Below are 23,851 nucleotides of genomic sequence, written 5' to 3'. Positions count from 1 at the left end.
GTGAGAAGGGGGCACCCCTTCCTCAATGCTCCGAAGACCCCAATTCAGAAGCCCAGGGAGGTGCTCCAGTTCCTATGGCCCTGGTGCAGTAACTTCCTCTCAGATCTGACACCCCCATCCGAGAAGGGACGCATGCACAGACACCACGTGCAGGTGTGTGATTCAACCAGCAGGTGGCGCCAGAGAAAGCCTCCCAAGTGCTGGAGGTGGGGAAGCCAGGATGGATACACCCACAGCCAGAGGGTTAAGACTCCAGAACTCCCAGGCCAAGCTGGGGTCTGGGACGAAAGGGCAGTGAGAAGAGATGGCACAGGAACCATCCCAAGGGGTACAGGCCCATCCTGTCACCTGTGGCATCATCTCCCCCAGCTGGCGTCTAGGAAAGCTGACTGCCGAAAGGATGGTCTGGCTGTTGAGCCAGATTTGGGGCCCACACTCCCATCAGCCTGACTGGGTTAGTCTTCTTCCTGCCTCAGTTTCCACTCCACTTTACAGACGAGGGTAGCCTCTAGTAATTATCAAGATTTCAGGGGTATCTCTTCCCCACCACCATTAAACTCCCTTGTGATGCGGACTTATGGCAACAGAAGAGGGTTTAAATGCCCAGAAGTGTCCGTTTTATTTGGCAGTGCAGTAGGGAGCTAAGGCATGACCTGGTTGCTTCCAAGAGTTAGAGGGCCAGCAGCGGAGGGGAGAAGCAAGCCCTCTTGGGCACTGGGCGCCGAAGCTGCCTTCTTGGTTGTGGGCTGGGCCTCAGACCCGAGCCCCAGCAGACCCAAAGCTGTGTTGAAGAGGTTGATGGGGGCAGAGCCGTCGGTGATGAGGGCTGATTTCAGGCCCAGGCTCTGGAGCAGTTTTACCTGGAAGGAGCAAGAGGCAGGCGAAAAGATAGTCAGACCCTGGTCCCTTCTTATCATCCCCTCGGCCGCCTCTCCAGGGTGGGCTGCCCCCCTCTCTGGTCTGACATTGTAGCCCAAGCCATCCTCATAGGACTAGTCAGTGACAAGCAAGGAACATAAGGGGAGCCTGAGGGTTGCATCCCCTCCGAGGCCTCGCGGGCCTGAAAGCTCTGGGAGCTTTCAGCCAGGTTGCAGCCGTCCAGTCCTTCCTATTCCTTAAATGCACCAGGTTTCATTCTTTGCACCTGGACCCTCTCCTGGGAAGCTCTTGTCGACTCTACAGAGCACTTAAGTATCCCCTCTTCGGAGGGGCCCTCCTTCCCCAGCTAACCTGACATGTCACCTCCCCCTTCACCATATCACCCTGTTGACTTCTTTCGAAGGGCTTGTCATAGACTGATGTCCCATCAGTTTACTGCTCTCGCAGGAGCTCCCACTCACTGAGTCTAGTGCTGTGCCTGATAGGACACCATGCTCGAATGACATGGGATACAGAGACAGTCCAAGTTACCACCTCCCCTCGCCCCTCTGTCCCCGACATTTTTCTAGGTGTTGTGTTTGCCTCCCCGGCTCTGCCTTCTTGGTTCCAAATATGGTCCCAAGACATACACACAAAGACATATACACACACACCCATGCCTGCACTCTCCCCCCACCTCACCTGCATCTCCGGTCCTGCCACAGCAAGGTCCCTGATGGTGCTGGGACCCAGGGCCTCCGTCATCTGCTTGAACTTCTTCACCTCTACCTCAGCCAGCTGCTGGGCCTTGCTCACCTCCAGCTCCAGCTGGGCCCGGGCATAGATCAGTTCGAGCTCTCGCACTTTCTTTACTCGCTGGAGCTCAGCCTCCTGGAAGGGGAAAACCCAGCATTCTTTTCATCGTGTGGCCCCTGGACATGTCCAGCAAGTGCCCCAGCCAGCAAGCCTGAGGGAATTCAGATGGAGGGGATGGAATGGTAAACTTACCATCAGTTAGGGGTGAACCCCGGCTATGCCACCTTTTAGCTAGTGACCCTGGAGCCCCTTAATTCAAGCCTCGGTTCCCTCCTCTGTAAGATGGAGAGAACTCATACCCTTAATGGGATTTCAAGCATTAAATAAGATCTTGCATGTAAAACACAGGCAATACCTAGCATAAAGTGGGCCAGTGTTGGAGCACATGTCTGTAAGATGGGCGTAATCATCGTCCTTACCTTCAAAGCAGGTATTAAGTGAATTGAAATAGGGCAAAAGACTTTGTAAACCACAAAATATTTGGACAGGGCTTTCTGTTAGGGTACTTGGTTTCCCACATGGCTTCAGGGACTGCAGCGATCGGGCTTCTTCCAGACCCCAAGGCCACACCCTTCCACGGGCATCTCCCCCACTCACCGTCTCAATGGCCAAGGCCTCTGCCTTGAGCTTGGCCTGGAGCACGGCGCCTTCTCCCTCAATGCGCGCCGCCTCTGCTCGGGACTCGGCCTCTGCCTTGGCGGTCCCAGTGCTCTCCACTGCGGTGCTGGAGACGGCGCAGAGTCAGAGAGACCCAGGAGAAAGCCCAGCCCTGCCCTCCTCTGCCCTTGACTTATGCTACAGCAGCACGAGGACACCTGCGCACGGACGCACACACACACACGCGCATGCACGCACACACGCACACCTCTCCCATCAGCTGCTCTTCCAAGACCCCCTGCCATCTTTTCTTCTAGTTCTGCACCCACCTCAGAGCCTCCAGCTCCAAGAGCTCCCTGCGAGCTTTTTCAGCTTCTGATTGGTCTAAGATCTTCTGTCTCTCAAGCCGGCCGCGGGCTGCTTGTTCTAGTCTCTGAGCCTCGTGCCTGGGTGGGAGAGGGGTTAGGTAAGACACTGGCATGGGGCCAGAGCTGGAACAGGTGCTCCAAGGGCAGGGACCACTGGCCCATGGGAGGCCCTTGACGTGCAAATGAAAGCACAGCGTGTGCACTGTGCAAGCCAAGTGTGATTCTAGGTGCAGGGGCACGTGGCTGTGACCGCGACTCCTGCTTTCACACGAGTTACTTTCCAGTGGGGAAAAAAGGACAAGTAAACAGGGATGATTTCAGACGGTGACAATCTCCTTGAAAAATGGGTGCTACAATAACATGACTGGGCAAAGAGGGTGCTGCTTCAGTTGGGGTAAGAAAGAAAAGGGCTCTCCGATGAGGTGACCTTTGGAGGCCAGAAGGAGGAGAGAACATTCTGGGAGAACATTCAGGGAGAACGTTCAGGGAGAACATTCTGGCCAGAGGGAACAGCCAGTGCTGAGTTCCCACCCTGAAGAGCAGAAAGGAGCTGGTGGGCCTGGAGCATGTGAGCCTGGGGAGAAGGCTGGAAGGTGAGGAGGGGGAGGCTAGGCTGGACCCCAGAGTGCCTGGACGGCCACAGATACGAATCTGGGTTCCAGCACAAGCAAGGTGAGAAGCCACAGAAGCAGGGGTGGCATCTATTCCCACCTTAAGTAGCCCAGGCTATCTGCTGGGTAAGGAGGACAGCAGGCTGACCACCAGGGTGCCGTGTTACCCAGGTCCTGGCAGCAGGCTAGAGACAGGGACCCTGGAGAGGTCGGGCCCACAGTGGGCATCGTGGAGAGCCGGGCCCCCAGTGGGCATCGTGGAGAGCCGGGCCCCCAGTGGGCATCGTGGAGAGCCGGGCCCCCAGGCCTCACTCACCTGGCAGCTGCCTCCTGGGAGTTGGTGGTGATCTCAATGGCCAGCTGGACGCTGCGCTGCAGGGCGTCCCGGGTCCTCTGGTCCACGGGCTCCACCGACTGCACATCCACACTGCTGACCACCAGCCCATTTTGGGGGAAGACAGCCCGGTCCCGGGGCTGGGGCAGGGCCATGCTGTCAGACCCCTTGGTTTCTGGTGTCTCAAAGCCAAAGACAGCAGTGCGAATGATGCGGGCCGAGTTCTTATGGAAGTCATCAAAGGTGACAGAGGCCACGGCCCCTCGCACCCGGGACGCGATGGCCTTGCAGGCATCACCCACGAAGTCGGGCACTGAGAAGAGCTTGGCCGTCTCTTGGGGGTCCTTCCGGTCACTCAGCTCAAAGTGCCTGTGAGCAAAGACAACTCTCTCACCTTCAAAAAGGACACTGAGGGCTTCCCTGGTGGCGCAGTGGTTGAGAGTCCACCTGCCGGACAGGGGACATGGGTCCGTGCCCCGGTCCGGGAAGATCCCATGTGCCGCGGAGCGGCTGGGCCCGTGAGCCATGGCCGCTGAGCCTGCGCGTCCGGAGCCTGTGCTCCGCAACAGGAGAGGCCACAACAGTGAGAGGCCCGCGTACCACAAAAAAAAAAAAAAAAAAAAAAGGACACTGACACCCACCTTCACCTTCTGTGGTTGGGAAGGGTCTCACGATAGAGAACGCTAATTAGCATCTGCTATGTGTCAGGTGAAGTCCTAAGAAACTTACATATTCCCATTTTATTTGCTCAGCCGCCCTATGAGGTGGGAATGAGCATTACCCCCATCATAGACAAGGAAATAGAGGTCCAGAGAGGTTAAGCGACAGACCCTAAGTCACACAACAGGTGCCAAGCCAGAAAGTTGAACCCAGGCAGTGTGGCTCCAGGGTCTGTGCCCCCAAAGATATCAGCGCCCATCTGCCTTTGTCACAGTCCTGGCCACTCAGGCAAGAGGTGAGAAGCGCGTGCTTGGGAGTTGTTGAGTACCGCTTCTGCACCTGACTTATCTCCCCCAATCCTCATCACTGCCATTTGAGCTCTAACTATGGACCGGGCACAGTTCTAATTCTCACAGCATCCTTTCCACAGCCCCATTAGGTTGATGGTTATGTCCTTAGCGTCATTTTACAGACTGGGAAACTGAGGAAAGCACCCAATACTTGCCCAGGCCCACAGCTAGCAAACGGCAGGGCTGGGATGCACACCCATCAGCCTCAGAGTACTTGCTCTTGACCACCCGGCCACTCCCACCAGTTGGGTTTGATTCATCTTTTTAAACCTTGTAGTTACACGTTTGGCTGAAGTCACGCTAGGAGTTTAGCTGAGGAGTGTCCTCCTGCCGTTTTCCCCCACATTCTACCCCCAGGTGAGCCCTCATCTTTCCTGTCGCTCCCCCTGGGCATCAGACTGGATTTGCATGAACCCCTGGGTTTCCTCCTTGACCGTGGCTTGGAGTCAGGCGTTCTGCCCTGCTTGTGAGCTCAGCACTCGAGGCGGCATCTCTTCTCTTCAGGGTGCCCCCGGGGCTGCACCAGCAGGGGCCCTGGCCCTCCCCTCTGCCCCTTACCAGTTGTAGGCAAGCTGCAGCTGGAGCCTGGCGTGGTCTGCGGTTTCGATGGTGATGACGTCCGTGAAGAAGTCAGGCCCCAGCAGCAGGCAGAGCACGCGGCGGGCGTGGGGACACTTGGGTCGCCCAGCCGAGAGGGACAACACCGTGAACTGCTCCTCGGGACCCAGCGACACCAGCTCTGGCCCAAAGACCACGCTGCAGAGGGAGCCGGGAGTCAGAGGCCCGGAGAGGCCCTCCCGCCACAGCCCCACACGGCGCAGCCCCCAGGCCGCCGCTCACCGGGCTCTCTTCTCCCGGTAGTCGTACACCTGCACCGCGGCATTGTGGGGTACACGGTAGCTGACCACATGGGTCTTGTTCCGGGGAGCGGAGGGCCTAGGAGTCTTGCATGTCTCTTTCTCACCCCTGTCCGCCAGAGGGTCCTGCCCCTTGTTCAGCAGCCCCTCCACCCCCGGAGGCAGCTCCTTCTCCCACAGGACTTCATCCTGGGTCAGCATGTAGGTGCTCCCGATCACAGCACGCACCTCGAGAGAGCAAGACGAGGAGGAATGTCACCGGCAAAGGGAGGAGGGGAAGAGTCCTACCCAGCATCCCTAAGGCGGAACTGGTCCAGGAGGTAGGACAGCATCGTGGCTAAATGTGGTCTCTGGAAGGAGGCTGCGTTCAAGGTCACTCTCTGCAAGTTCTTTCACCTTAGGCAGCTCTCTCACCCGTGTGCAAAATGGACCTGATAGTGGCAACCTCACAGGGTAGAGGAATGAATGACATCTCACATGTCTAGTGTCAAGAATTTGGCGTATAGTAAGTTCTCGATATTATTTCTTCTGGAATCTTCCTTCATGGGGCAGCCTGGAGGGCATCCCAGGGACAGATGCAATCCTAGGAACTAGGTAGTACACACTAACATTTCCTAGGATTCTGAGCTCTGCTTGTAGGTTGGATTCTTAAAGAGGTTGGAGATGTGGTCCTAGGTCTGACCAAGATCAAGGTTTAGGTGAGAGGCAGAGAGGAGGGATTCCACCAGGAAAAGGGTATGGGAGGGAGGTCAGGTCTTACTGTTCCTAGGCCACATCCCAGTCAGACCTTTATGCCGGAAGCCAGATCTGCACTGGGGACTAAGTTTCCATCCTGAAATCTGGTTCATCTTCTTGCTTGAGAGCTCTAACATTTGAAATTAGATATTTAAGACAAAGGGAAGGCAAAAACTCCAGAGAATGCCCTCATATTTAGCAGCCGGCTGGCTTGGATGCTACTAGCGACACTGTTGAATCCCTTCTGTCACCTCCACCATGCATCTCCCCACCAGCATCACCCACTCGCCCGGACCAAGCCGCCACCAGGGCCACATGGCAGGGATGGCGCCCATCCCTCAGTGCTTACCCTTCCGGTTTTGACGTCCTGCACGTAGATGCCCTCGTTCTCATCCAGCGGGATGGCCTGACGCTCTTCTACCACCTCCACCTTGGCAGGTGGCACGTACTCCAGGGGTCCACGGATGAGCCAGCGGTCCCCCGCCTGGTGGGAGACCTTCTCCTCGCCCTCCCCCTCCTCCAGGGGCCGCAGGGCCCTCAGTAGCAGCCCCTGCTGTTCCGACAGCACATATACGTTCTGGATGCCTCGTTCCAGCTTCTCCCCGGGCTGGAGGAAGAAAGACTTCTCTCCCTAGTGGGGAGAAGCGGGTCAGGAGCAGTCGCCACCCAGGGCTGTGGGTGCCTCTGATGGTACCTCCTTCAGCTCCATGTGACCATGGGCATATGCTGAGGACAGGAGCCCCCAAAAGCACCCTCCCCACCCTTATGTCATACAATGAATCATTATCTAGACTGTGAGGCACTCTACAAATGCCTGTAGATCTGGTCAGACCTGTCCTGGGACTTCCCTGGTGGTGCAGTGGTTAAGAATCCGCCTGCCAATGCAGGGGACACGAGTTCAAGCCCTGGCCCAGGAAGATTCCACATGCCGCGGAGCAACTAAGCCTGTGAGCCACAACTACTGAAGCCCGTGCGCCTAGAGCCCGTGCTCCACAACCAAGAGAAGACACCGCAATGAGAAGCCCGCGTGCAGCAACAAAGACGCAATGCGGCCATAAATAAATACCTTGATAAATTAAAAAACAAAGAAAAAACCTGCCCTGAAAAGTTCTGTAAACTGTCAAGGTCTGGGTTCTCACAAGCTCAATAGTTAAGAATTAACCTATTATTGCTTTATTTCTCCCATGCTTTGTTGCCTTGGGATGGTGTAGTCCAGAGTTGGTAATCTCTGATCTTTGGGCCAAATCTGGCCCGCTGCCTAGTTTTAATATATAATATAAATACATATATGTGTATATATATATATTTGATATAACCCACATATTATAAAATACACCTATTTAAAGTATACAATTCAGTTGTTTTGGAATATCCAGAGCTGCCCATCATCACTACTCCCTAACCCCAGAACATTATCGTCCTGAAAAGAAACCCTATATACACAGTAGCAGCTACTGCCCAGCCCCACCCCACCCACTACCTGTTCTGGACATTTCACGTAAACGGAATCATACAATATGTGGTCTTTCACGTCTGGCTTCTATTGCCTAGCATGATGCTTTCAAGTTTGTCCATGTTGTAGCACATATTAGAACTTCATTTTTGATTTTTACATTTTTGAATTATCTCAAGAACATGAGTGCCCTCAACCCCAGAAAGATTACCCATCATTCTTTTGACTGATATTCCATGGTATGGATACACCATATTTTCCATCCATTCATCAGCTGATAGACTGATGGGTTGTTCCTATTTATTCTACCTCCTGTTTTTGCAAATAAAATGTTACAGGAACACAGCGGCAGTGGTTCGTTTACAAGCCGTCTACACTGCTTTCACGGCACAACAGCAGAGTTCAGTAGTTGCAACAGAGACCATATGGCTCACAGAGCCTAAAATACCTACGATCTTCACAGGAAAGGTCTGCCCAGCCCTGCTAGTCCCACATATAGTTCAGAGAGGGGATGAGGTAGAGGATGCGGAGAAGGGTAAACCAAGAGATTTGTTTGACGCAGGATGACAAAGTTTCCAGAACAGAGGGATGTGAAATATTAGAGGGAGTTTCCAGGTTTACAGACACAGTGCAGGGCCAGGGAGGCACTCACAAGAGAGGCCATGTGTGACCTCACGTCAGGGATGCCAGAAAGATCAATGAGACAGTGTCTCAAGGGATAGAGACAAGTGTGCACAGAGGCAGCAAAAACAAGCTTGGTGTTTCTAGAACATGTACCGAGGGTGGGAGGAGGGCAGGGACTGGGGTCCAAGGGCCTTAGGCCACTCCAAAGGCATTCACCTCTGGGTGACGTGGAGACACTCACCTTGACCACACGCTTTTGCCCCAGCTGGTTTTTGCCATCTGGTCCCACCGGGTCGAGAATCACACAGTAGTTGTGGGGACCCAAGGTGGTGATGGACACGACCCCCATCACCTCCTCATAGACATCTGGTACGTGGGCGTCTGTGTCCTGCGTGGTCACCAGCCACTCCTCCCCAGAGCGGCGGGTCACTCCCCTGAAGTCTCGGAAGTTCTGCCGCGCCCGGAGGTGCAGGGCTGTCTGTAGAGCGAGATGTCGGGGGGTTTAAATAAACCCACCTCTAACTTCCTTGGGGGATCTGGGAACCCTACTGGCCACTAAATGATCCAGGTCTAAGTGACAGTGTCTACCAATCCAAGAGGACTTCTTAAACCCTTTCAGGTGACCCAGGACACTCCTCAGGTGATCTTATTTTCACATTCTCTGACACCGTTCTCTGCCACTCTGAGAGTCTCCCACCCAGGGTCCTCCAGAGCACAAACCTTTTCCGTAAGGATCACAGCATCCACCACATCGAGAACCTCCTCAAACACTGCGGGAAGGTACGCACCCACGGAACGGACCAGCCATTCTTCTCCTGGGCCAGGGGCAGAGAGGCAAGGGTCAAAGGTCACCCAGCCTGTTCCCCAGCTGCCCCTCCTGCAGCCTAGACAACAGGGGACCTGCAGAATTTTGTGGGCCACTTTGAGATGCCACTGCCCCTATGCTCAAGGCCTGACAGGAGTCATTGTTTTCCTTTTTTGAGGCCAGAGGAAGACCAATCCCTACCTCAGAAAGATTAAAAAAAAAAAAAAAAAAGCCCTTCCAAGTGCCCAAGTTGCTACATTCCAATACTCTGCTAGGCCTTCTCTAAGCTCCAAAGACCGACTTTTTTCCTTCCCCTAAAATGGGCAGAACTGCCTCTATTATAGCTGCAGAGGTCATTGAGCCTACTGGAGAAGCAAGAGTGCCGGGGGGAAAGTTCCAGTCTGGCCCTTCCTGGCCATAAACCCAGGCCTCACTGATGTCATATGGAAAATGGGAGTCGTGGTGCCTCAAGGTTGTTGGAGGACTAAAGAAGTTGCCGTTTGTAAAGCATTTGAACCGCACCTGGCTCAGTAAGCACGGCCTTTGTGAAGACCTCAGTTAATACATCACATTTGTCAAACACAATTGCTAGTTGTATATGAACACCTGCTTTGCTGACCTAGAAACAGACATGGCCGCTGCCCCCAGCTCATGGTAAAGGGTTGGGGGGAAGGAAGAGCCATGTCAGCATGATCATGATCACAGGATCCGGGTAGAGCCTCCTGAAGGGGGTGGGGGGAAGCAGCAGGGGGCAGCCCAGAAGAGCTGGCAAGAGATACCAGGGAAATATTTCCTCCAGGCTACAAGTGGCTACCCCCAAACTTCCCCACTTCCCCTGTGGTCAAGGCACAGCCTGCCCACCCCCACCCCCCCACCCCCACCGTCAGCATCCCTTCAAGACCCCACCTGTCACTCTCTCTTTCCCCTCCCGGTCCCAGCATTCCTTGCGGGCCCTCAGCCGCAGGGCCTGGTTCTGCTTGATGACTGTTGCCTGAATGATCTCCACAACCTCCACCTCCTTCCGGGGGATATACGTGCCTGGGAAGGGAAGATGAGATGGGTGTTGAAGGTCAGGAGATATCAGTGCTAGAATGGGAGGGCAGGAAACCTCTGACCCTGAGCCGGCTGGAGAGGAAGTACTTACCAGGTCCTTCAAATAGCCACTCATCTCCTGCCACCACCTTGTCTCCATTCTTATCCTCAAAATCCAGCAGCGCCTTAAGATGGAGGGCGGTGTTGGGCAGAACCACCTGCAGTGGGGTGATGTCCTAATAGGGGAAGAAGGGGGGTTGCGAGGTATTCAGAGCTGGGACCCCTGGAGTCAAACCTGACACCGTGAAGGTCAGAGTCCACAGCATCAATCTCTCCATGTCCCAAAATAAGACTCCGAGTGGAATGTACAAGGTAGGTGTGGCCCCCAAGCCATCTGGTCTGAAGAGCTAAGATGGAGTTGAGAGCAAGAGGCTGCCACTGCTGATGGGCCAAGGACACACCTTCCTCTGCAGAAGTGCTCAGATCTTGTTATGAACTAGAAATCCAGGTGGGAAACTGGGTAGAGGGCTTGATGGGAGATGTGGGAGAAACATCTGAGAAGCTGAGTAAGTGAGCATCTCATGGCCCAGTGTGCACTGGGGCTCTCAGGAAGTATAAGGTGGTGGGAAGGTATAAACGTCTATAACAGGCACATTTGAAGCATGAGGCTTTGTTTTCAAGGTTGCCTCATGGTCACAAGACAGCCATTGTACTCCAGCCATCACATCTCCTTCCATCAGGAAGGGGGACCCAGCCACAAGCTGCCAAACCTTTTGTAGAGGTTTGTACAAATATTTTCTACAAATAGGATTTCACTTGATCTTTGATCCGAGGGAAGCAGGAAGGCAAGGAAAGAGGCTCATAGAGGCTAAGGGACATGATCAAGGTCACACAACTAGTAAGGAACAGAATCAGGATTTGAACCTCAGCCTTATTAAAGGTTACCTGCCACTCCTTACTCCAACTAGAGTAGCCCCCTGGGAGGAGAAGCTCAGATAACTACTTCATCCACCGACCACACTCTGGGTTGGAGAGGCAGAGCTGGAGGTTTCCTGCCCCTGCAAGCCTTTGCCTGGACACCTTCTCTGTGCACTCGGCTGGTTGTGGTGGAGTCAAGACATATCCCCATCTTCGTGGAGTTGAGGTTCCAGTGGGTGATAAGACAAACACAGACCAATGCCTCCAAGCAGACTGTGGACCGGGTCAAGGGGAAGAGGTTGCAGAAGTCCAGGTGAAGAAGTTGGGAAAGGCCCTCAGAGAGTAGCATTTGAACTGGGGCTCAGAGGAAGAGCTGGTTTTTGATATAAAGGTGTAAAAGGAGGAGGAGGAAGGTGTGAGCATTCTGGGAAGAACATGTAGTCCAGTATGGTTTTCATTTCTCACATCTACTCCATCGTCACTTCCTGTCTGTCCACTGCAAATCCAGGTCTGCCTTTATCTATCTCTGCCACACCCTCACCTAAGCCGCCAACACCTCTCGCCTGGATGATGGAAATATCTTCCTAACTGGTCTCCTGGCTGCCTCCTTTGTCTCCTTCCAGTTTGCCCCGCACACTGTTACAGGCTTTCAGCTCGAGTGACTAGGTCCAGTAGTATCACCAAGTGAGACTGGGAATATGGGACAAGAACAGATTTGGGGGTAAGGGGAAGTGTTAGGCTTGGATAGCCAGTATGAGGCGACTGTGGGACATCTAGGAGAGGGCTTCCTATAGGCAGCTAGGGGACTCACAGCCTGTAGTTCCCAGCTAAGGTATAGAGTTGGGTGTCTTCAACACAGATGAAGTGATCAGGCCATGAAAAAAAAAAAAAAAAGAAGGCACAGGATATTCAGGACAGAACCTGAAGGCAGAGGGGACGGGGAGAAGATGGAAAATAAAGACATCCACAGAGTAAAACACAGACAAATTTTAGTAAGAGGGCAGATCAACAATGGACATGGCTGAGAGCGTCTGTGAGACACAGAATGACAGTCCACTGGGTCTGCACTTAGGATGTCTTGGGGTTTTGCCAAAGTGGGATCAGCGGAGGTGGGGGGCCAGATGCAGGCGCTTGTGAGGCAACAGGGCAGAGAACATCAGGTACAAGTTGTCAAAGTAAATAGGAAAGATTGTAAAGCAACTATACCCCAATTAAAAAAAAAAACTAAATACAAAAGAGAAAGCAGATAGCTAAAAATTAGATTGACAAGGCCATTCATAAAAGCCCATACAAACTTAGTGTGCATATCCTGGGACCCAGAAATTCTTATTAGTTTCTACTCTTAAAACAAAAAAGAAACTAGGGCTTCCCTGGTGGCACAGTGGTTAAGAATCCGCCTGCCAATGCAGGGGACACGGGTTCGAGCCCTGGCCCAGGAAGATCCCACGTGCCGTGGAGCAACTAAGCCCGTGCGCCACAACTACTGAGCCTGCACTCTAGAGCCCGCGAGCCACAACTACTGAAGCCCACGTGCCACAACTACTGAAGCCTGCGTGCCTAGAGCCCGTTCTCTGCAACAGAAGCCACCTCAATGAGAAGCCCGAGCACCGCAATGAAGAGTAGTCCCCGCTCGCCGCAACTAGAGAAAGCCTGAGCGCAGCAATGAAGACCCAACACAGCCAAAAATAAAAAACAAATAAATAAATTTATAAAAAAAGAAAAAAAAAGAAACTAGCATGCACAAGGGCACACACACACAAGGATATTCACCACAGCACTGTTTTTCCTTATAAATTGGACACATCCTAAATGGTAACTCAGGAGAAGGGCTGAACCTCTATCATATGGAATTACAAACAATTAACAAGAAATGACTTACGCACCAAGATGAGAAGTTCATTCAAAATACACTGGCAAGTGACAATGTGCTAGCTCTTATGCAAATAAGTTACAACCAATACTTTTTTGGATACACACTTACATGGATGCACAGACGTATCTGGAAGTGTATACCCTGAATGGATGACAGTAGATACCTCTGGGGATGGAGAGCAGATACTGGTGGTGGAAGTCAGAGAGGACTTTACAGTCTCATGAATGCATTCTTTAGATGAAAAGTGTGAACAAGTAAGCCTTCAAGGCCAGAAAAGGATGGAAGAGGCAGAGCACGTTTATTGGCCAAGAGAAAGGCACCAGTAACAGAAAAGTTAAAGGCAGGAGAGAGAAGCTCTAGGTGGGGATAAGATCAAGAAATAGAAGGATGCATCTTCCTGGGTCCACGGATGGAGGGGAACCTCCTAGAGGCTCCAACAGGTAGAAAGGAGACACAGGGAAGGAAAGGGGACACAGACCCAGATCCTTCCAGATGGCCTCAATTTCCAAGTAGGTGACCAAGTTGTTTGAGAGTGAGAGAGCAGAAAACAGGAAGAGAGCCGAGAATGATCAATATTTAGAGGCATGCAGGGGGGAAAAGAAAGGAGAGAAAGCTGGTTGGGAAGGAAACATTAATGAGCAGGGCTTGGGCTGGAATGAACCACTTATCCCACTAGCTACTTATAATACTGTTGGGGTGTATCTACCTGAGTGAGAGGACAGAAAGATCAGGTGGGGGTAATACCGATCGAGGACAGGGTGTGGGCGCAGGTCTAGTGCACGAAGAGCGTGTGTTAAAACAACAGGGTTCCGCTGGGGCAGGGAGAGACCAGGAAGAGAATCTGAGGGACAGGAGAGAAGTGGGATTCAAAAGCCTGGAGGCAACATGACAGCACAGGAGGACTAGGAAGGGGAGACTGATGGTTAAGGAGGAGCTGGGCTTAATTTCAGAGGCGGGGCAACAAGGACCTACTGCATAGCACAGGGAACTATACTCAACATTTTGTAATAACCTACAAGGGAGAAGAATCTGTAAAAGAGTAGATATATACGTATGTACAACTGAATCACTGTGCTGTACACCTGAAACTAACACGACACTGTAGATCAACTTTACTTCAACAAAAAATATAAGTATTTTAGCTAAAGAAAAAACTTCAGAGGTGGGGCAGGTGCGGGAATAAACCACCCAGTCCAGAGTGGACACGGCACTGGGCAGGACTGAAGCAGAGGATGTGAGGGTCAGACTTGAGGTCAAGAAGGCCAAGATGTTGACAGGGTTATCGCATGGACATTAGTGAGGCTCCCAGGAGGGCCGGGGAAGGGAGGCCCGAGCCAGGTGGCGCCTCAGTGAAGGGAAAGAAAGTGGTGTGGGTAGGGGCCAGTGCCTCCAAGGAGGGCGAGTGCCGACTCTCTGGTAGAAAAGGAACATATTGGTGGCACTGGGCTCAGAGGAAGGGAAGGCCCTGCCCTCCTGGCCTGGAGCACGTGGGGTCTGAGAATAAGCTGCTGTGAGCCGGGGCTGCCGTGGAAGCAGAGGTTAAAGAGGCAGCGATGAGGGAAGTTCTCTCCACCCTAGGGAGCTTTTAAATGCTGGTGCCCATCCCCCAAAAAGGGGGGGGTGCTTTCCCTGGCTGTCCAGTGGTTAAGACTCCATGCTTCCACTCCAGGGGGCACCGGTTCCATCCCTGGTCAGGGAAATAAGATCCCACATGCCACGTGGCCAGAAAAAAAGAAGTCTGGTTCCAGACCACCCCCCACAGTTCCCTCCAAGAGAGGGATTTAGTTTGTCTAAGGCAGAACCTGGATGTGGGTGATTTTCAATTTGTGACAGGTTGGGACTTCATAAGAGTTGCAAGAATAGTACAAAGAATTCTCTTACCCCCTTCACCCCGATTCCTTAAGGGTTAACATCCGAATCATTCTTCATCCCTTAGTATCTCCACACACATTTTCCCCAAAGTGCCTGCAGCTAAGTGGCCAGGAACGCCTCAGCGCTCCCGGGTCACGCTCTTGCGCTCCCGGGTCACGCTCTTGCGCTCCCAGGATCAAGAAGCACTGCTTAGTAGAGGAGCCCAGAGTGAACAGTGTAAAACGGCAAGGAGGTGAAGGTAAACAAACGTTATAGAAATGAAGGCGGGGTGCCCTCTCACTCCGGCCCAGGGCCTTAGGGCAACACGGACGAGGGCCTGGCTGGCACTCCAGGTCCGCGATGGCTTCCCGGGGAGCGGCCACAGGCGTCCCGAGCCTGGGCCTCACCTGGTCCACCACTGCTGTCACCGCCCACTGGCGTCTGGCACTGTTTGAGAGAATGAAACGCTTACTCTTGGCACAAGTCATTTAGTGTCAGACTGGCCAGGAGCTTCAGGCAGGCTCTGGAGCCTGGAAGATTAGGTCCGGAGATGGGCCGACAGCTCTCAAAGGTCTGACCTGGGCATGTGAAGAGGAAGGGGATGTTTGGGGAAGGTGAGTGGAGGGGCAACAAGTCAATTCTGTCCCAGTGAGAACCAGCAAATGTCACCTCCCACCCCCTCCCATGGCCCCAGTTTGTTTTCCCTCCAGAAAGCAGTGCTGAGCCCTAGGTCAAGGTAGCAGGACAGGTAGAGTGGGTACAGGGAAGGTGAGCAGGTACCTTTTCCAGCACCTCCCCTGGATACAGGGGGAAGGGGTCCTGGGCCAGCCGGATCTCTAGGTCAGCGTGGCGGAGCCGTACTTGTCCCGTGACGTCGAACAGCACGGCGTTCTGGGCGTCCCGGGCCACCGGGTTGGTTACTGTGCAGTAGTGGCGTGGGGGGATCGTCACCATGTGCTTGGGGGCAAACAGGACCCTGTTGGAGGGTGAGAAGCAGTGTGAGGACCCAGGGGACCCCCCGTTCCTATTCCCGAAGGAGGCGGCGAATGGGAAAGAAAGCTTCCTGTCACCCAAGCCAGAGAACAGGAAGGAGGAGATGGACGATCATGGCAGCCAGGCTACCAGGCCCTCCTTGGCCCCAGGTGCCCACATAGCCCGGTCCCAACACCAACCTCTCATTGTCCTGCCGGATGTAAGTCTTTGGCCCGACCTCCACGCGGGACACGTTGCTGTTCTGGTCCAGCACATGGATGTAGTGGTATGGCGGGATGCGGATGATGGACTCTTCAGTTGCCATGGTGACTCCTGAGCCCAGGGAAGCACAGAGTGTGAAAGACAGATGGGGAGAAGACAAAAGATGAGTCCAGGGGGCTTGGGATGAGGTGGGCATGAAGACTGGCTGGCGCTGGGGAAATGGGCCCTTCCTCCTCCGGCTCAGATTATGCCATCCTTCACTGTCCCCACACCCATCTGTTCCTTTCTTCCCACCCAGGGCAGCCCATCCAGACCTCATCCCTGCCAAGAGATGCTTGATGCAGTTAACCACAGAAGCCCAGGGTTCTCCGCCAACTCCTTTCCCTCATTCCCATCTACTTTACCTCCCCCAAGCTTCCTGAAGTACTGGGAGGGGCTTAAGATCAAAACTCCCCCAATCTCCAACCCCCATAGCGTAGGAGGCGGAAGCACAGCAAGCTAGGAGAGGGGGTCAGCCTCTGGCGGTGCTGTGTGTCTTCCCCAGCACGGTGGGGGGCAGAGGCTCTGAAGAGCTCCCTGGCTCCTCCAGGGGCAGCCTCCTTTATTTCAGGGGATCCCAAGGGCCCCAGCTGTATGCAAACATTAGCCCATAGCCCAAGAATGTTTGCATGATCTTTGCAGCCCTCCCGCCTTGCACTTTAAGCAATCCTGGGATGAACTGTTTAGATGTGGGCCGCCTCTCAAGGAAGGGGTCCCTGATGGAAATGATGCTCCCATAGAATCAGCTGGATTAGAAACACCTCAAAGGGGACTTCCCTGGTGGTGCAGTGGTTAAGAATCTGCCTGCCAATGCAGGGGACACGGGGTCGAGCCCTGGTCCAGGAAGATTCCACATGCCGCAGAGCTACTAAGCCCATGAGCCACAACTACTGAGCCTGCGCTCTACTGCCCGCGAGCCACAACTACTGAGGCCCGCGCGTCTAGAGCCCGTGCTCTGCAACAAGAGAAGCCACCGCAATGAGAAGTCCATGCACCACAGCGAAGAGTAGCCCCCGCTTGCCACAACTAGAGAAAGCCTGCGCGCAGCAAAGAAGACCCAATGCAGCCAAAAATAAACAAATAAATAAAAATTAAAAAAAAAAGAAACACCGGAGTATTCTAGTCCTTTCCTCCCCAGTTCTCTGTGGTCTGTTGCCACCTGTGACTCCCTGCCATCATGGGTAGAGGTGGGTGGGAAGGAGAAAGCGAGTGAATGAGTACTGCATTCTGTCCACCCCCACCCTAACTGCTTCTGAAACCTGGCTGGTTACCTCCAGTGCTTGGCCTGTTCAGGAATGTCACACCACCTACTTAAACCTCATCCCTGCCTCCAGCATGCCTTGGACTTTGGACATGTCCCCTGGAGTCATACAAAGGGAACCAAGTTTACTAAGTGATTCAAAGCCTTGCCCTCGAGACTTTGGTCAAACTTTTTTTTTTTTTTTTTTTTTTTAAGTTTTTGGCCACGCCTGCATTGGAAGTGCAGAGTCTTAACCACTGGACCACCAGGGAAGTCCCGGTCCAACATTTTTGAAGCCACCACCAAAAAGGAGTGGTACCCCATCTAGTCCACCATCCATACAGCTTCCAAACTGGGTGACAAATGTGAAGTGAGAAGGAAGAAGGGGGAGTGGCTTGGCACAGGAAAAAGCGGCTGGAGCCACAAAATTACAGAATCAAGGCCCAAGAGTTTTACTTGATCCACACAATCTGTAAAATTTCTTTTGTTTAGAAATTGTGAGTTACCACAAACTTCCAATTCCTGCTTCTCTTGAAGAATGAGGAGCCAGGCCTTACATTCCCACGTGGCAAACTGACGAGAGCCACATAGCAGCCGAGCCCTTTAGACGGGCCACAAGCTTTCCTGCTTAACCACAGTCCCCACCACTCCCAGCTGTCTTACCCCTGGCGCTGATGCGCTCACATCACCTGTGTGGCTCCTCTCTAAAACCTTCCAACTCAGCATCATCCGAAAGGACTTTCTACAATGATGGAAATATTCTTAATCTGTGCTGTCTTTGGACTGACCACATGCAGCTATCAAACTCCTGAAATGTGGACAGTGTCACTGAGGAACTAAAATGTTAATTAGTTAATTTTTTTTCAGTTCAAACTCATTTCCTTTTTATTAAAGTCCAAGTTATGTTACATGGTTTGGTACTTAAAGGAAAACTTGTTCAAATAAGGTAATATGTTATCATCAATATTTCCAGGTGATTGTTTACAATCGAGTAGCACTATCAGTAAATTCTCGGGAATCCCATCCATGGGGTTTACACTTTGTCAAGACCCAGTTCCTCTGGAGTGGAGATTTTCAGTTCTTTTAAAGTTGGTCTAAGTTCCTGGATGACATAGGGGTAGATTTCCTTATGAGGTTCTGCTTTGTCCTTAACAACCTCTAGGATGCGAACTGCACTAGCAAAATCATTTAAGCGTCTGCATGTCTGCAAAGCAACATCAATGATTTGGGGCTCTGGAACCAGATCACAGCCAACAATCGTGTTCATCCCTTTACGCAATTCCCAAGCATCAATATCTGGCTTATTGAAGTATGTCACCCAGCGAGCAGCAAACTCCTCCATCTGTCTCATGTGACCCATGGGAGTAGCAGCGAATTGACTGGGTAACAGCGGCGGGACCCGGGGGGCTGGTCCGGGAGACTGACTGCTGCTACCGAGCAGCGCCGCGGCAGGCAGCAGTGCCGCGGCAGGCAGCAGTGCCTAGCCTAACAGTGATGGCGGCACGCAGGTTAAGGCTGAGAAGCCGGGTGTGAGCTCAAGACCGCTCGGGAGCTCGTGTTTAATTTTAATTTAGTCAAATGTGGCTGGTTGATCCCATATTAGACAGTGTGGATCTAATTAGTTGAGTCCCAGGTAGGGACAATGAGTCATGCAAGGCCACACAGCAAGTTGGTGGTACCATCAGGATGAGAATCCCGATGGAATGCCCGGTCCTGTTTCTCTCCAGTGGCAGTGCAGTACAATGGTGAGGGACATGGATTCAGCCAGACTACCTGGGCTTATTTACAATTCTGATTTGCTGCTTTGCCTGGTATTGTTTCCTAATGTCTTACCTCATTTTCAAAGAGGTTACAGTTTTGATCTGTTTTCTTGGTACACTTTCTACATCAGGGGGTTATTATTCTGCTCCTCAATTCTTTTTCTTGCAACTTTGTATGGGATTTGACCTTGATACTTTTCTGTTGCCTGTTTGTCAAGTTAATTTCCCTTAACTTTTCTAATATCAGAGCTCCCTCTTCTGTTGATTTCAGGGAGTGTTTGAAAATCCAGGTGCTAGTCTTCTGCTTTCTGTTCTCCCCACTCTTACCTGGACCTTGGCTTTCCTTCCTCTCTACTGCCCATCCTGCCCGGCTGTGCTTCCATTCCCCAGGAGAGGGCCCCCCAAGAGCACCCCACCCCCACCCCGGGGCTAGGACTGCCTGGATCTTGGTTCTAACCCTTACTGGATGGGTGATCTCAGACAAGTCCCTTGCCCTCCCTATACCCGTTTCCTGGCCTGTGAACTGGGGATGGATAGGTCATCAACCCCAACGTACGAGGACTGAGTTAATCATAAAGCACTTGGAACAGAGACTGGCTCTTAGCAGCACTGTGTGTGTGGCTTACAGCTGAGGGCCAGCTTCCCTATCCAGTTGGAGGATGTGACCTGGCACCAGAGGCTCCCTACCCCATCTGGCATCTCGGCCTTAACCCTCACTTGTTTACGGATCAGGAAGGTGGCAGGTTTTTGTGTCACCCCAGCTGTGGGCCTAGAATAGCAAAGGAGCATCCGACAGCCCAGTGAAGCCTCTTCCTGGTTCTCTGCAGGGCGGAAGCCTGGCCAGGAAGCCAGATGGGGGAGAGGAAGGGCTAGGGCTGCAAGAGGAGGGTCTGTGCAGCCCCACAGGGAAGATTTAAACTCTAGAAGGCCACACGAGGCTGGGAAGCAGGCTCTGGGAACAGCCTCCAATGGCTCCTTTGGACGATCCCTCACCCCCTACAGCTGAGGCCTCTCGACCATCTGTCACCCCAGCTGGGCCCAGTCAGGGGGGCCGAGAGCTTCGCCCAGCTCACTGACTCAGCTGAGAGTCATCCCTAAAGCTAATCAGGCTGGGCTCCTGCCTTATTCCGAGGCCATGCCCTTGCCAGCTACCCTTGTTTCAGTACCAGGACCCTGTCTCACATCCCTGATCACCCACCTACCCAGCCCTAAAGCTGTGCCTTCCATGTAAGTTCACCTGCTAAGTTCACCCAAGAACAGGTTTTGCCTTTTCAATCTTGCCGTCCCCAGAAGTGAGCCTCACGAGAGGCCTCTCAGACCAGGGAGACCACCCGACTCAGGCAGCATGATTTAGACTTCCGTGGTTTACCAGATAACGTGTACAGTTAGAGCATTTCACTTCCAACATACCAGGGCCCTCAAAAGACAACGGCTAAGGACCATGTTGACCTTTGGAAGGTCCTGCCCAGCCCCGAGTTTGGCCCCAACTCCCTAAATTCACCGACACCTCCCTTCAGTGTCTGCTTCCAAGATCTGCCCCGTAGTCTGCTCTCTGGTACCCGTCCAACCTTGCCTGATCACACTGATCCTCATGTGTTATGAGGCTCTTGGCAGAACCAGCCAACTTTTACCCGAAGTCCCAGAGACCAGTGGCTCCCCCACTGCATCCCACACACCAAGAATGGAGGGATGAACAGAGAACAAAACAGCCTGTGAGAAGCTGGCTTCATCCTCCAGTGAAGAGGCAATTCTGGCCCTGTTCTGGCTCAAGAGTAAACTTGCTAGAGCAAAATTCAATTAATGAATGAGTCATATCATTACATATCAGAGTTTCAGTGTCAGTTGTGAGTGGCTGACAGTGAATCTTAAACAGCAGATGCCCAAGTGACCAGCCACACTGGGTATAGGTCTGCAGTGTCGGCATCACCTGGAAGCCTGTTAATAATGCAGAACCTTGGGTTCCCCCGACCCCAGAGCTGCTGAATTAGCCAGCATTTTAACTAGATCCCCAGTGATTTGGGCATACCTTAAACTATGAGCAGCTCTGGTCTATAAGAGCCTCTCAACCCTGCCTAGCTGTACATCAGAATCACCTGGAGATCTTTTCAAACCACCCATCTCTGGGGATTGATTTAACTGGTCTGGAGTGGGGTCCTAGCATTGCTATATAGAAAAGTTCTTCCACTGACTCTAATATATAGCAAAGACTGAGCTCTGTCACTGCCGATATGACCTCGGGCCACGTGCTAGCCTCCAAGCCTCTCTTAGACTGGAGTGGGAATAAAAGTGACTGTTTCCTGGGGTTAAAGGGGTTAGAGACTGGAGCATGTCTAATACACAGCAGGAGGGGTTAAAGGGGTTAGAGACTGGAGCATGTCTAAAACACAGTAGGAGCACAACCATGGCCTGGAGGAGGAAGACCAAAGATGAACCCAGATGGCAAACTGTTCCTCAAAAGCAGGGAATGTCATGTATTTTCCCCCAGCTCCTCACCCTCAGGTCCAAGTAGACCCCCAGCCAGCACAAGTCCCCTTGTCCCAAGGCCTGAGCAGGCCTGAAGTTGGAGGAAAGGTTGGAGACAGCCTTGCCACCATCACGTCTATCAAACTTAGGTTTAGGAAAATGCACAGGAAATTCAGCACAGACAGGGAACTCATCTTTGCAGTTTCCCTTCACTGATTTTAAACATTCTAGTCTTTGTTTAGAGAATGCAAGAGCCACATTTCTCAGGGACTGCAGAGAGGCTGTTTTTACCAGACAGCTTCCCAATTTAGGGAAATGATTTCCTGCTTTGGGGGACTATAGTGGAAATTCTTGAGAATTTGTTTCACATAAATCACTTCTTTAGTAGCAGCAAAGTTTTAGGACCTTTTCTTCCTAGGAAAATCTTATCTGAGCTCTAGCCCAACTGGGCCACTTTTCGGGAGCAGCAGCTTTTTCTGGGGACAGAACAGCCCTGCCAGCTCCGGATGATGCTTGTCCTATTTCTATCCTACCTCCAGATGCTGCCAATTAATGCCAGTCATTGAAGGCAAAGATTGGCTAGATTGGAAGTGACCCAGGAACCAGGTTGCAGAACCCCTGTTTTCTAAAATCGCCCAATCATAGGACTCAGCTGGTCATATTGACGCCCAGGCCTCACCCCAGACGCACTAGGCTAAGGTTTCCAGGAACGACTCTGGAATTTCTATCTTTGGCAAGTGCCCCCCCATAACAGCTCCCACTTATTAAGAACTTAATCTGTGCCAGGTATTGTGTTAAATGCTTTTAATTAACTCATTTCATCCCCATAAGAACCTACAAATTAAGGAATTTGCTCAGGATCACACAATGATCAAAGGACGGAGCTGGAATTCCACCTCAGGTATCATGACCGCAGAGCCCCCAAACCAAGAAGTAGTGTGGTCTCCGGCAAAAATGGCAATAAGATTCTAAACTAGAACAAGGACTTACGGACCTGGGAGGAGCTGGGTACTCTCCAGGAGATAGTGCCACTGCAGTTCAAAGGTATTTTCGGTAACCTAGGAGAGCAGCACCCAACAAGGAGGCCAGAGTAACCTTAGAGCTCTCTGGCTTTCCCTGGGCCAGCCATTCAAGGTGGCTGCCCCTATGTGCCCATGGCTTTAGAGAGCTGCCCTGTCCAGAAGGCCTCACCCTCAGGGGAGGCAGAGTATACTGTGTGCCAAGGGTGGAAACAGGCAGAAGTTTCTGGCAGTCAGTTGGCACCCGTGACAGCCAGCCTTTCTCCCCATAATATCTAGGAGCCCACCCAGACAGGGAGCAGAGAAAACAGGGCACACCTGCCTCTACTACTATCCCCCAACCCTCCATGCTGCTAAGATCCCCAGAATCTTAGAAGCACAGTGGGTCCAAGAGAGCTTCCTGTTTTCACTTCCCAGTCCCAAAAAGAAAAAAAAAGAAAAAGAGCCTTGCTCACCAAACTCCATGCCTCTGGAAATCAAGCCTACCTTAAGATTACTCTGCCGATGATTTCTCAAATGATCAGCAAGGCCCTGAGTGGCATAGCCTATTACCAGCTGGCATAGCCCTGAGTGGGGTAATAGGAAAGCCTCGATGTCTGCAGAGTTGAGGAATCTCAACGGGGACGAGTCACATTTTCAAAGCTCAAAGGGACAGGCCAGAGCTCAGGTCCCCAGGGGGAGTCTAGCAGGGACCAATCTCACTCCAGGAGGGAATCTAAATGGACCCCTTAAGTTTCCTCTGCCCCTACTGCTGATGGGGGAGCTTAAGGTCAGAGAGGCCTGAGATTAGGAGGGGTGAGGGTGTTGGCAAGATGACAAGTTGATCTACCTTTACTTCAGAAGCCAGAAAAAACTCCAAGGAAAGCAAAGCCTCCCAAGGCTAAGCTTCCACCCATCTTCTCCCGGTTCTGGTTCAGAGACCACCTGCCCCAGATGAAGCAAGCCCTAGAAGGCAGGACAGAGCTAGAGAGGGTCTTGAAGGACACAAGGTCCCACCAACTGGTTTGGGGCTTTGAGGCTTGTATGAAGTACTCACATCCAGAAGTGTGGCTGGCTGCAACAGAGTCCTCAGATCAGGAAACTCCTTCACCCAGCCCTAGAGATGACTTCCCGGCAGGGCAGGGCAGACTCAGGGGGTGAGGCTTAGGCATTTAAAGGGCCCTTGCAGCTGGTTCTCATTTGTTTGGTTTTGTTTTTTTCTCCTCTGGGCTGCTTCTACTGCAGCTGAAGGCACTGCAGCTCACTCAGTGCAGGAATTCCCACCTCAGAGCCAGCTGGCAGCACTGGCATGAGACTGGGGAGGGTCCTCGGCCCGAGGCAGGGGGCAGGTGCTGACCGAGTTCACTTCTACCCCATCTGGCTTTAATTTCCCAATCTGGGTGCGTACAATTTTG

At 52.5% G+C, this 23,851-nt stretch overlaps 1 protein-coding gene across 3 annotated transcripts; it reads right to left on the bottom strand.

Annotated features, from left to right (window-relative positions):
• Positions 1–594: 594 nt before the first annotated feature.
• MVP (major vault protein) lies at positions 595–23,745 on the bottom strand. Of its 3 annotated transcripts, none has more exons than XM_033841281.2 (15): positions 23,287–23,745; positions 15,915–16,047; positions 15,523–15,718; positions 10,213–10,336; positions 9,975–10,106; positions 8,984–9,078; positions 8,505–8,741; positions 6,536–6,817; positions 5,435–5,679; positions 5,153–5,350; positions 3,567–3,953; positions 2,601–2,717; positions 2,272–2,398; positions 1,561–1,749; positions 595–860 (listed from the first exon to the last, which is right to left on the bottom strand). In XM_033841281.2, the coding sequence occupies exons 2-15, from the start codon at positions 16,037–16,039 to the stop codon at positions 642–644; spliced, it is 2,673 nt and encodes an 890-aa protein (XP_033697172.1). In that variant the 5' UTR covers positions 16,040–16,047; positions 23,287–23,745; the 3' UTR covers positions 595–641. The 3 variants fall into 3 exon arrangements, with proteins under 3 accessions (XP_033697172.1, XP_033697173.1, XP_073648228.1); XM_033841282.2 differs by having other exon boundaries at positions 23,494–23,745; XM_073792127.1 differs by lacking the exon at positions 595–860 and having other exon boundaries at positions 1,631–1,825; positions 23,494–23,745.
• Positions 23,746–23,851: the final 106 nt, after the last annotated feature.

The sequence above is a fragment of the Tursiops truncatus genome, chromosome 15, assembly GCF_011762595.2.
Source record: "Tursiops truncatus isolate mTurTru1 chromosome 15, mTurTru1.mat.Y, whole genome shotgun sequence".
Classification (NCBI taxonomy): domain Eukaryota; kingdom Metazoa; phylum Chordata; class Mammalia; order Artiodactyla; family Delphinidae; genus Tursiops; species Tursiops truncatus.
This window is presented reverse-complemented; position numbering and strand designations above follow the sequence as displayed.